The 13,151-nt window shown below is 38.3% G+C and overlaps 3 protein-coding genes across 6 annotated transcripts; 1 reads left to right on the top strand and 2 right to left on the bottom strand.

Moving 5' to 3' along the window:
• The first annotated feature begins 123 nt into the window (after positions 1 to 123).
• On the top strand, positions 124 to 2,275 carry dnajb13 (DnaJ heat shock protein family (Hsp40) member B13). Of its 4 annotated transcripts, none has more exons than XM_057321764.1 (8): positions 124 to 299; positions 414 to 517; positions 782 to 943; positions 1,038 to 1,180; positions 1,294 to 1,407; positions 1,501 to 1,614; positions 1,844 to 1,920; positions 2,091 to 2,275. In XM_057321764.1, exons 1-8 carry the CDS (start codon positions 232 to 234, stop codon positions 2,257 to 2,259), a joined length of 951 nt encoding a protein of 316 aa, XP_057177747.1. In that variant the 5' UTR covers positions 124 to 231; the 3' UTR covers positions 2,260 to 2,275. The 4 variants fall into 4 exon arrangements, with proteins under 4 accessions (XP_057177747.1, XP_057177746.1, XP_057177749.1 ...); XM_057321763.1 differs by having other exon boundaries at positions 1,023 to 1,180; XM_057321766.1 differs by lacking the exon at positions 1,294 to 1,407 and having other exon boundaries at positions 1,023 to 1,180.
• A 59-nt stretch (positions 2,276 to 2,334) lies between these two features.
• ucp2 (uncoupling protein 2) lies at positions 2,335 to 5,106 on the bottom strand. The gene is made up of 8 exons (XM_057321767.1): positions 4,989 to 5,106; positions 4,725 to 4,877; positions 4,013 to 4,229; positions 3,449 to 3,662; positions 3,148 to 3,342; positions 2,960 to 3,061; positions 2,692 to 2,872; positions 2,335 to 2,598 (listed from the first exon to the last, which is right to left on the bottom strand). Exons 3-8 carry the CDS (start codon positions 4,136 to 4,138, stop codon positions 2,487 to 2,489), a joined length of 930 nt encoding a protein of 309 aa, XP_057177750.1. The 5' UTR covers positions 4,139 to 4,229; positions 4,725 to 4,877; positions 4,989 to 5,106; the 3' UTR covers positions 2,335 to 2,486.
• Positions 5,107 to 7,991: 2,885 nt separating this feature from the next.
• Positions 7,992 to 10,578, bottom strand: ucp3 (uncoupling protein 3). Its single transcript, XM_057321808.1, has 8 exons — positions 10,447 to 10,578; positions 10,193 to 10,328; positions 9,933 to 10,111; positions 9,498 to 9,705; positions 9,217 to 9,414; positions 9,027 to 9,128; positions 8,757 to 8,937; positions 7,992 to 8,668 (listed from the first exon to the last, which is right to left on the bottom strand). The coding sequence occupies exons 3-8, from the start codon at positions 10,056 to 10,058 to the stop codon at positions 8,554 to 8,556; spliced, it is 930 nt and encodes a 309-aa protein (XP_057177791.1). The 5' UTR covers positions 10,059 to 10,111; positions 10,193 to 10,328; positions 10,447 to 10,578; the 3' UTR covers positions 7,992 to 8,553.
• Between the last annotated feature and the right edge of the window lie 2,573 nt (positions 10,579 to 13,151).

The raw sequence follows: 13,151 nt of genomic DNA, 5'->3' as shown, positions 1-13,151 counted from the left end.
CTATGAGTTTACGTTTTTAATTCCTACGATGAAACTAATAATAATACTAAGCAACAATTGTTTGGGACTGCATTGCCCAGAACTCCTAGCTACGTTCCCATAGCAACCTTCCGTCGTCAACACAGCAGTAAACCGTCTTCACAGATGTGAATTCACATTTAACTGACAATCGATTGTCGAAGCAGTGTATTTGTGTTCAGGTTTAAATATAAATTAGATTAACATTTCGAGATGGGAAGAGATTATTACGCTGTTTTGGAAATTAATCGCAATGCAACTGATACTGATATCAATAAAGCGTAAGTTCTGATTTATTTAAAATATATCCTCAATTTAAATAATAATATTAAAATGTTAATAAGGTATTCCAGCACTTCAGGCGGTTGACAAAATACTTATTATTTCGAGATTAGGTACCGGCGGCTCGCGCTGAAGCATCATCCGCGCGGCAGCAGCCACGCGTGCTCCGCCGAGCGCTTCATTCTGCTCGCGGAGGCATTTGATGTGTTGAGCGACCGTGAGTCAACAAAACTACAAACAATACAAAAGCAAACACCACAGCTAAAGTATATTATTACCATGTTTTCGACAAGGTATCTTACCAGTATGATATCACAGTACTTCTTTGTAAGTGAACAACTTTAAAGTGACTTAGATCAGGGGTTTTAACTTAACCTTCACATAGCATTAACCACAGATAATTTACGTCATACACATCTCATTCGTGGTTCCCAGCTGTGAACTTTCTTTGTCATATGTTTATGGTTCTGATTCACTGCAGCACGTAAAAAGGCCACTTATGACAAGTTTGAAGAGGAGGGTTTGAAAGGAGGAATCCCATCTGAGCTGGGGGCCAGTGGTGCCTGGTCATCAGGATATACCTATCATGGAAATGCAGAAGAAACATTCAGACAGTTTTTTGGAGGAGATAACCCTTTTGCAGGTGAATTGTTGTATAGAACTTCTTGTATGGTCTTCATGGACATTACCCACCTTGATTTATAAACGAGCCATCTTTACAGATTTCTTTACCACAGATGGTAGTGAGGTAAACACAGGTTTGAGCACCCTGCGTGGACAAAAAGAAAAAATACAAGATCCACCAATAGAGAGAGACCTTCACTTAGCCTTGGAGGACCTTTACTATGGGTGCACAAAGAAGATTAAGATATCCCGTAGGGTAAGATATATGTGATATCAATTATGTGGATTGTAAAACAAAATGTAAAACAAAATGATGTGGATTGCATTCAGCGAGAAATTAATTTCAGCGTAGAGACATGTTTTATTTAGGTGATGAATGAAGATGGACTCACATCTAGCATCAGGGACAAAATTTTAACCTTCAATGTAAAAGCAGGATGGAGCGAAGGGACGTGCATTACATTCCCAAATGAAGGAGACCAGGCATGACTGAACATACTGTTTTGTTATTTTGGTTTTCAATTTGCTTAACATGGACATCACAGAAAAGCTGACATGTGGTCTTTCCCCACACAGGGACCAAACAATATCCCAGCAGATATTGTTTTCGTTATAAGACAAAAGCATCATCCACGCTTTGTCCGCCAAAATGACGACTTGTACTACACCGCACACATCTCGCTTGAAAAGGTGAGAAACTTTTTTGACAAAAGTAATATCTGGAGCTTTTCTGCTTCTGAATAGTATATGCTAGGCTTTTCTACTGTACTGTAGATAACTCCAGTGATCTTAGAGATTTGCTAAAGGGAGTTAGCCTATGTATTAGGACATTAATATTGTTCCATAGAATTTTTGTTCCAAGTATATCACGGTGTATATTTGTGACAAAAAAAATGAATAATTTCCCTTTAAACACTAGGCTTTGACTGGATTCTCAGTGGAAGTTGAGACACTAGATAGCAGGCTTCTCAACATTCCAATTAATGACACTGTGCAGTGAGTAAACAAATTTAATGATTTACATTGCTTGGTAAAGTAAGCCTCTAAAGAGCAGATCTATAAACCAGCAACTCCATCAAATGTAAAAGTTGTCCATCAGTTTTACATAACACTGAAAACTGGCATGTAACCATAATAGACTGTCAATATGTATGTTTCTGCCACAGCCCACAGTACAACAAAGTTGTGACAGGGGAGGGAATGCCTCTGGCCAGCAGCCCATCCAGAAGAGGGGACCTGATCATTCGCTTTATTACACATTTTCCAGAGAAGCTCTCTGCAAAGAAGCAGCAGCTTCTGAAACAAGCACTCACAGATCCCATCATAAATATTTAAAGTCTATTTAGTTGTCATGAAAAATTCTACAAAACATTAAACTTATGAACAAGGTACAAAAGAGTGACAGTGATGTTTAAGAATGGACTCAATTTTATTGAGATTTTTAGGAACATTAGAGTCCTGCATAAAAGCAAAATAAAATTAATGAACATGTAAACAAGAAATACAGATGAGAAAGCAAAGACGTGCCAGCAAAGCTCAACTACTGGAACTGCATTTGCTGCTTAAACAGTGACCCAGTTATGGCGAGCTGCCATAAGGGCCCGTTTCAGCTGCTCATAGGTGACAAACATGACCACGTTCCAGGAACCCAGGCGCAAAAATGATGGCATGAATCTGAAAGAGAAAAACAAGTCAGGTTTGCAAACGTTCTCGAGTGATAACAGTACAGAGGATTCTTGACGACAGTCAGATAATCAGAAGTCTTACCCCTTGTAAAAAGCCTTTGGTCCTTCTTTAGTCAGCATGGCTACAGCACAGTTGAGGGCGCTGCTGTACTGGCCTTGGGCAGAGTTCATGTATCTTGTCTTCACAACGTCGACAGGAGAGGCGATCACAGTGGTGCAGAAACCAGCTCCAAAAGCAGATGTGAAATGGCAGGGAAAATCATCTGTAGACAACAACCATTATAAAAAGTGTCTAATAATGACAGTTACAAAAAAAAAAAACTGCAGTGCTTCCAATAGCTTCATCTTACCAGTCATCAGTGATGATTTAATAAGTTCATCTTTGATGAGGTCATAGGTCACCAGCTCCGTGCAGTTTACAATGGCATTGCGGGTGATGTTTGGTCCAGTTCCTTTAAAGTGTTCAAAGAAATGAATTAGAACAAGACTGATGTCAGATAATGAACTGAAAAAAAAAGTGCTTTGTAGCTCCACCCACCTCTCCACAGACCACGAAAGCCTTCTTGCTTCGCAATGGTCCGATATGCATCCATCGTGCCATGGTAACGTTTATTGGCTCCAGAGCTGATCTGAGCTTGAAACCGGACCTTCACCACATCAGTAGGTTGGGCCACAGCAACTGCCATTGCTCCAGTCGTACAGCCTGCCATCAGCCGACTGCCAATCCCTACATCTATTAGAACAATGCATTGAGAGGGCTTACACAACAGTTTCCACTCATGCCTGCAGCAAAATCACAATGTGTCTGGCTTATGAAGAACACATGAACGTGAACTTACGATCAGACCCTTTGGTGTAGATCTGCTTGACAGAATCATAGAGGCCAATGCGTACAGATGCAAAGCTCATCTGACGCTGCAGTCCTGCGACCAGCCCGTTGTAGAGGCTGCGCGGCCCCTCAACACGAACCATGGTGCTGATAGTGCCGAACACGCCACGATACTTAATCTGACCATGACCTGGGTTGGCAGGACCTTTGGCTTCACCCTGAATCTGTACAGAACAAAAAGGTGGAAAGGAGAACTTTACAGAAACGGGGCATCTTCAGCTTAAAAGGGTCCACAGTGATCCGGAGTCTGCAAGGATAATCACCAAGCCCTGGACCGGCTTACTTGGCTAGTGTGAAGAGAGTCAAGAGAAATAGATAGAGCTAATGTCAGCATGTTTGTCACGTTAATGGTGTTCACCTAAAATGAAAGTATGGTTTGTTTTGGTTTCTGGTAGTCAAACCATTGGTCGCATGCATCTCTTTGTTATCTTTAGACAGCTGCTAGCTCAGCTGTCGTTCAGTACAAGCAAATAGTCATTAGCAAGTAGTCAGATTTCACACAATGGAAGCTCACCTGAAGCCGAACTTTTGCAGTGTCGAGTGGAAATGTGAAGAGGTCTGCGATGCAGGCTGCAGTTCCTGCACCAATAAATTTCACCGTGGCTGTAGGGGGAACATCACTAGCTCTGAATCCAACCATGTTTCGTTGCAGTCAGAATTACAGGAATGTAAAGATGAATTAATGTGTCGAAAACCAATGAAGTAAACAAGATAGGTGAACTCCACCCAACCTGGAAAAATAATATGGTTTTATTTAAGCTTTTACCTATATAAAATAAAAGCACACATCTCAAACAGCACAATATTATTTTTTATATATATAAAAATTATGTATGATAGACAAAGTAAATTATGGTTATAATAAATACAGACAGACACATAATATATATAATCATTAAACCACGATTGGGTAAATGGATTTAAGAGTCATTTGGGGTGGAACACATTCTGTGCTTAATGTAGGTTTAAGATCACGTGTCTCTACAAGATAATCGTAATGAATAAACAGGAACATCGTGTTCTCATAGATGCCAACGCGCTGATGACGTCACCGTATGTTTAGACATCCGCTTGGGTCTTTGTGATCTCCTACCGCACAAAAGAACCAAGTGCGGATATACACAAAAGTATTACACGAGCTCACAGACCGGCCATTTTAAACGAAATACACAGCTCTTTAACAACAATACATTAAGTGTTTTGGGTCGGCAACTTTTCGTACTAACCGCTTTGGAAGAACACTTTTTCACACTCCGACCGGTCAAGATTCTCTGAAAGCGTCTCTCTGGTTGAAATTACTTTCAACTAAAATATCGTGGTCTTGTTCTTCCATAGAGAAACGTACAGAAAAAGTACAAACAAAGAACATACTCCAAAGTCTGTAAGACAAAACACGGTCATGTCAGTCAATGGAACATCACTCCAAAATGTTAAAAAAATACTTTGCAAGCACTTGAGAACGTCTATAAAACATGTAAATGTTAACTCACCTCAAACGATAAAACAGACTAAATGTCTAAGAAAAAAACTTAAGTAGAAGAAATAACTTTCTCGGTAAGTGCCCGACTAACTCACAGGTGTTTGTGTGGATCTGAGCGAACCGGCTGAGCCTTTAAATGCCGGGCGAGTCACGTGACGAGGCTTTCCGGACTTCACTGACAACCAGTTTCAAAAAGTAATTATTTATAATTTATTTAAATTAAAAATTATTTAATTTTGAACATGTCTCACGTATAAACACGGAGAACAATGTTTTTTTAAATTAAATAGTTTTTAGATGATACATTATTTTAAGCGTTTATAAAATTATATAAAATAATAAGCATGTGGGTCGTTTTTTATTTATTCTGATGATGTAGAATTTATAAATATACTGAACTGAAACGCTGAGTCACTATGAATCAGGATGCAGTTGCACATGTGTTTTTCATAAAACACAGCTTACTTGCAAGATGCTTCAACTTGATTTGCTTTATCTGCATATTAACAGTCTGCTCGATGTTGCATTTACATGTTCCTCAATTAAATAAAACATTTTAAATATGTTTAAATGTGATAATATTTAAACAAGGTGCTATGTATTTATCACACATCCCTGTTCAGAGCTGCATTAGCCAATGGAAAGCCCAAAGGCAAAAACAAAGTTGGGTAATTGTGTTCACCTGAGCTATATGTATAAACCACATGTTTCCACATGCGCTTCATCAACTGCACACTGCTGCTTATTACTGTGTGCTCATATCAATGAGAGACTCTCTTGTCAGTCAGCACCTTAAATTAAGATGTTGTGTGTGAAACAAAATGCAGCTGCCTTCAATACAAATGCACAGCACATATTTACACGTTTTCCTAGATTCAGATTTGAATTGCTTATAAATAGGCATCTATAACCTCTCAAACCTGTCACTGCAGTTTTAAATCTTCTCGCCTTGACTTTTGATACTACTTTCGCGATAAACCCGTTGCAAAACTAACTTGTGCACTTGAAAGCTCAGAGGCGAGAGAAAGACGAGGTGCATTTGATGACGTCATGCGGCTGAGCCACACCGCCCCCTAACGGCAGGAAAATCACAATGAAAGGATCTAGCAAATAATAGCTTAAATAATGTTTAAATAATACTGTTTTCAACTTAAGCGAAACCATCACACTTATGTATACTATCATGTATAATTATACTATCTTGTATAGATAACATTCCTTAATGTATTTTAATGATATAATTCTACAGAATTATATCATTAAATATAATTTAATGATATAATTATTTACTATTGATATTCTGTTGTGTACTATGGTTTGTTTTAAAATATAATGACAAGCTGACTACAATGCCACCATATACAGTATTGGTGTTGTGGGTTTAACTGGAAGTTTTTTTTCTCATGGAAGGTTTGGATTTTTTACAGATGAGCTTAAAAATATTTATTCAATGGTTAGTGTACAATTATTTACTCATGTGGTAATTACTAGCCGCAGGATAATACATCCAGTCAGTTGTTATCGCAGAATAAACCCCTCCAGTGTGATACAAGAACTGATTCTAATCATTCTCATATAGAAGCCTTACACAATGACAGGTTGACTGTACGTTTTCTGTTATTTAATATTGATCATTATCATCAGCGAACTTGCTTCAGCTAAGTTAGATTGTTAATTAGGTTGCTAATTTATACATCACCCTTATCAGATTCAAGATCTTTATTGTCATATATACCTGAAATTCTATTTTGCAGATGGGGTAGAAAAGCAATAAACTATATAATAAAGGACAAACTAAGAACAAAGATATAGTAAATGTAAAAGAGAATACAATAGAAAAGTTAATTTATAGTAAAAAAAAAAAGTGGCAGTAAGTAGTATTTTAGTAAAGAAAAATGTATTTATTGATTTATAGTTTCACCTTAAAGGCGGGGTGTCCAATTTCTCTTAGCCGTTGTTGATGTTCAAATCACCAAAACAAACACACCCCTACCCCCATCTTTCGCTTTCGTCAGCGCTCGGCTCAGCTAATGTCCGTCCTGTGCACTGTGCACCTTACTGCTGATTGGCTACAAGGTTGTTTTGGTGCAGTTGTCTAAAACGTAATTCGGAAATCGGTTACACCGCCTTTAAATTAAATACTGTACAAGTTATTTTAAAAACTCAACTTTCATTGTGATTTTCCTGCCGTTAGGGGGCGGTGTGGCCCCATCAAATGCACCTCTTTCTCTCGCCTCTGAGCTTTCAAGTTAGTTTGGCAACGGGTTTATCGCGAAAGTAGTAGCAAAAGTCAAGGCGGGGAGATTTGAAACTGCAGTGACAGGTTTGAGAAGTTATAGATGCCTATTTATGAGCAATTCAAATCTGAATCTAGGAAAACGTGTAAATATGTGCTATGCATTTGTATCTGCCAATGTATTTTGTAAATGCCAGTTTACACATTTGTGACAATTTTTCTGCAAGTTCAAATTCAGAAGACAGATTTGTGGGTTTTGTCCACGAGTGCAAATCTCAACATTCAACTTCAGTTTTTTATTTTACAAGTTTTGATGTGAGTGTACATTTCAGTGTACAGGAACAAATACTTACTTTACAAGTTCACAAATTAAAATCTACATACTCTCAAGTTAAACTACTTATTTATCTTCATAAATAAGGCAGCATTTGTAAGGTTTTGAACAAAGGCAACTTAGTCTTCTATGCTGATGCTGACATGTGCTGACAGACCAGTGTGTCTCATTGGCCATGCACTCCCTTTTTTCCTGCTAGCTGTAAAACTCACAACTTTGTTCTAACGAAGGCTTTGTTTGTCTGTCATGCTCCTTTGTTATGTCAATGCAAACCTGCCTGCCATGTCCCTCTGGGTGTCAGATTCCCTGCAGATTTGATCATTGGTAAAACCTGATTAAAACTCTCTTGGCTTTGGGACATCAACTGTAAATGATGTAATTGTAACTAAAACAAATGTAAATAAGTGTATTTCTGGTTTTTACCTTTTAATGATAGAAATGAACAAATCATAAAAAGCTTTATTTGTCAACAATGTACATTTATTTACAATACGAATGTAGACATTCATTTTAGCAATGGACCCAGTTTTCTTTAGATTTTGGAATAAACAATAACAAGTTATTTACATTATTTGTATTAACTTAACTTAAGTGACTTCCAAATAAGGAACACAACATAAGGGATTCATCCTGAGGAGACAGTGGTATGCTGTAATAAAAAGTTCAAATATTGTGCAGAGAAGTCTAAACTAGACAAACAGCGGCGATCCTCATGAATGTAAACACTCTCAGTGCCCTAAAACACAGAAGCTAAGACAAAACGCGTATTTTGTTATGCCCACCATATGTCATAACTGTTTGTCAACTCATTTCTCTTGTGTGATGAGCTTGATCTTTGGCCTTTAAAAGTAAAGTAGTGATATGTAACTACCGCAGCTAATTTCAGCAATAAGACTTAACCTGGTGACCCAGGGAACCCTCTGTTCTCATTTCAGAGGATTTGACATTCAATGCTTTAATCAAAAGGTACTGACAACAAAAAATCTTGTCCTTGCTTGTTTGACTTCAGAATGGAGCTTCCCATGAGTGCTGCATTCTAGTCAGAGATCTCTTGATTTGTTCATAAGACACAAACATCACAATGTTCCAAGATCCCAGCCGAAGGAAGGAGGGCATGAAGCTGTTGATAAAGACGGCACAGTCAAGAGTCTGTCTAAGAATTAACACGTTGTTCTTAATATCAAAAGTCAAGAGAATGCTTTTCTTACCCCTTATAAAAAGAAGTTGGTCCTTCTTTTGTAATCATAGTGAGTGCACAGTTAAGTGCACTGCTGTACTGGCCTGTAGTTGAGTTCATGAAGCGGGTTTTTACGACATCTACAGGAGACGCCACAATCGTGGTGCAGAAACCAGCACTGAAGGCAGCGGTGAAGTGGCAGGGCAAGTTATCTAAACAATAAGTACACAAAATGACAGCAAATGTTTTGCAGAGAAACAGTATATAAAATGTAATGTTCATCATACCGCATGCTTCATACCTGTCATGAGATTGTACTTCAAAATGAGTTCCTTGATGATGTCATATGTCACCAGCTCTGTGCAGTTCACGATTGCATTTCTTGTAATGTTTGGCATGCACCCTTAAATCAAAAAACAACATGTGTGAATTGATTTAAATCAGTCCATCTTCACATCACGTGTAGACTGAATTCAAAAAGTGTTGCTCACCCTTCCAAAGCCCCCGAATACCCTCATCACGGGCAATAGTTCGGTACGCGTCCATCGTGCCATTGTATCTCCTTATTCCATCTGGCTGGCGTACTTGAGCTTGAAAACGCACTTTTACAACATCTGTAGGTTGTGCAAAAGCTACAGCCATCGCTCCAGTGGTACAGCCAGCCAACAAGCGAGATACAATGCTTGCATCTGAAAAGACAAAAGCCATTAAAGGAATGCTAGCATCACTCTGATGTTTCCACGATTTCCTTACTTTACAGTCTGATACTTACTTTCAGATCCTCTGGTGTAAAACTGCTTCATTGAGTCATAAAGCCCAATGCGAACTGATGCAAAGCTCATCTGTCGCTGCAGTCCCGCAACCAGGCCGTTGTACAGGCTTCTTACGCCTTCTGTACGCACCATAGTGGTTATGGTGCCAAACACGCCACGATATTTCACCACTGCTTTTTCTGACGCAGCATTAGATTCTCCCTGGATCTGAAATAAAACGATGTTGTGTTGAAAGCCGTGACAGGTGTTTTATTCTATTAAAAAAATACTTTTGTGTATTCTTTTATCCAAAGTGACTTGCAGTGCATGTGCATTTTCCAGGAATCACTCTCGTGATCTTAAGCATTGTAAGTGCCACGTAAAACCTGTTGAACTAAAGGAAAGAAACTAAATCAGTCACGTTTAGTTCTATAGACCCCTCCATTGGTCCTCACCTGAAGTCTCACTTTTGCTGTGTCCAGGGGAAATGTCACCAAGTCAGCAAAGCATGCTGCCGTACCAGCTCCAAAAAACTTGACAGTGGCGGTTGGTGGCAGGTCGGTGGGCTTGAGGCCAACCATGTTTCTGTGTTTTAGTACTCACTTTATTTTCCTGACTATCCCTGTTCGGCCACCTGTGGGACGATAAGAATGAGATTTTCTCTAAAATCTGAAATTAATCATCTCAGGCTTATATAACAAAGGTTTTAATTTACCTCAACACACTCCTGATTGACAATCAGGTTTCTTCCGAAGGAAGAACTCCCTTGTCTTTCGTTTTAAGAGTTTCAACACCTTTGGCCATAAAAAATGTGGCTCAGTGTCCCAAAGCAGCATAACAGCAGAGCAACGCTATAGAAAAACAGAAAAGCTTTAACAATGAAACCATGTACCAGTTTTTGTACCAGAAAATAAACAGAAAAATGTGTGATATTGAGCAAATATGATCAAATACAACTTGCTCACCAACCTTGATGTATAATGAAATTGTTAATCCAAATTCTATTGACAGAAGCTGAAAGAAATATTCCCATGAAGAGGTTAATCCAGCGTGTGTGTTTTCACCTGATTCTATTGCCACCAGTCTGTCAAACTCTGAATTTATAGGTGTGTGTACCAGTTGCAGCCGGTCCGACTTCTTTCTTTCATCACACATGGCTCTAATTTTAACTTAATGGGGTGTGGTGGGACACACAGATCACTTGTTTACTAGTTACTTGTTTTTGGTAGAAATATGAGTAAAATGATTTTGTATTTTAAGCGCAGCTAAATATTTCTTACATTAAAATGATTTACAACAAATGTTTATTTATGTGTTTGTCTTACCAAATAAATGCAGAATATGTTATGCCTATGTCATTGCAAAATGTTTAGTTAATTAATTATTTTTAATATTTGTGTGCATTTTCACTTCATGTTGTTTACATGTTTGTTTATTTATTGTTATTCGGAACACAAAAATAGATGTTCTCAAACACACATGTGTTGGGTCACAGCACTGCGTCACCTTTTCCCCACTTCCCAAAACATGTCTGGAAGGGGAATGTGCACTTTAATCAGAGTGCAATCTGATTGGCCGAGGAATGTACCGGGCCTATAATATGTTCATCCTATCAAAAAGAGGGCTCGTCTTTTTTTACTTTAGTGCTGGCGTCTATGGATAATTTGTGCTCTATAAAAAGTAAGGATCAGATTTTAGTTTACTACGAAACAAGATAATGGAGAGTTCCAGCCATGCTGTGTTTTTTACATCCAGGATTTTGCATTTTCGTTTACAATAGAGAGATTAATCAACCACGTCACAAAAATACCATTGTGATGGTTTGTACATGACGCCGGAGGAAAAACAATATGTACCAAGGTGCTACTCACCACACCCACCAAAACTTGTAAACACAGTATAATGTTGCTCAGGGAACGCCACTCTCTACAGCCAATGCGTGTGAAGCATCGGCACACAGTAAATCTATACTCTAGCAGTCCTGATGAAGCTGGATCAAGTCTAGATCAGCATGAGGACCTGGGGGAGAGTGGGGACAGGCTGCACTTGTCCTCGTGATGCCCAGATTTACAGGAAATGAGAATCACACAAAAGCCTTTGAAGAAATGTCATATATATTTTAATAAAATAATGTCACAATGCAAATACATTTAATTGTGCAAAATCAAATTTCTTAAAATCAGTTATTGTCATTTGACTTCTGTTAGCACTTTGACTTTAAACAGAAACACAAATGGCAGTTACATCACCGTGCCATTATCACGTTTCAGTAAATGGTGTAAAGTATTTACTGTCTTCTCTGCTCTCTTAATACTGTGGTTGATGCACAAGGTTTGCTGAAAACATTAGATAAATATCCATCACAGATCTCTTTGTATGTCCTTTGCTACATGTCTACTAGTTGTTCCAGTAAACTACCAGAGTATGTTTCACTATTTGGAAACATATTTTATAACCGAACATGATTCTGAAACTTGCGAGTTGTGAGCTTGCAGTACCACGGTTGCGGGTTCATTTTCAGGAACACATTTTTTACATTCATAACATATTCTTAGTTGCTTGCGTGTGTGTCTATCTTTTTTCTCACTTTGTTACTTTGTTTGTGCCTTTGCTATCTGCATCCAGCTAGAATCAGTTTCGTCAATGTACCCTGTGATCTTTCAGTTTCTGAAAGAGGCATAAACCCACATCCTTTCAGACGCAAACATGCCTTAAAATGAAACTAGATACATCCACGGCTGACGCAGACATGAATTCATGTCTACCAGATAGCAGCAGCTGAGACCTGCCTTACGTATGAATAAATTCTTGCCTTGAAGAGCACACGTGCATCTATAAATACATCTCCATGTACTGAAGAAAAGGTCAATAGGTCACCCTCAGTCAATGTAAAAGCATAAAAGCTCCATATGTGGTCCTTCGTCATACAAGGAAGCCTAAATCTATTTGCATGCATAAGCCACATTTAAAATGAAGCATTGAAATGCATTACCACATAACAAAGTGGTCTCTGTCTTTTCCAAGTAATGTCACTTGGTTTGTTATCTAACACAATGTCCTTGGGGCCACTGTATGACAGGTGCAGCTTAGCAGAAGAGTGTAAAACACTTTTGACAGTAACAAAATCATTTAAATTCCATTTTAAGACATCAAAATTTAGGTCACAAATCATACTTATATAATGCTTACATAGTATTTATTGTGATTATGAGGTCACTTATCATATGATATATATATAGATATCAAGACCCCAATGTTTCAATCAAAATAGCCTGAGCAATCTGCCTTTCACATTCCAAATGAATATGCCTATCCCATCATGCCACATCATTCTGTGCAGTCTATTGTTGTGTCAGCTGTCCGGCCGCCTGCCAGCAAATATCTTCTCTCGCTATTTGTGCCCTTTTCTTTACACTGAGACATGGGTGATGGATTTGAAAAAGTCAGGAATCTCTATTGTCCTAACATGGTTAAATGAAAATCTCTCTTTTCTATTTTCATTATCACAAATGATGTGATGTTCTCACACATTAAAGTTTGCTTTCTGCAAACCTTCTGAATCCCAAAACTGCTGAATCTTACAATTTTCCAGCATGCATTGCAATGACTCAAGACTCTGAGCATGTTATGTGATGCTTTAACTCTATACTGATGAAAACGCTGCATTCTTGTCA

The sequence above is a fragment of the Triplophysa rosa genome, linkage group LG22 (genome assembly GCF_024868665.1).
Source record: "Triplophysa rosa linkage group LG22, Trosa_1v2, whole genome shotgun sequence".
Classification (NCBI taxonomy): Eukaryota; Metazoa; Chordata; class Actinopteri; order Cypriniformes; family Nemacheilidae; genus Triplophysa; species Triplophysa rosa.
The sequence above is the reverse complement of the archived record's forward strand: the minus strand, read 5'-3'. Positions and strand labels throughout refer to the sequence as shown.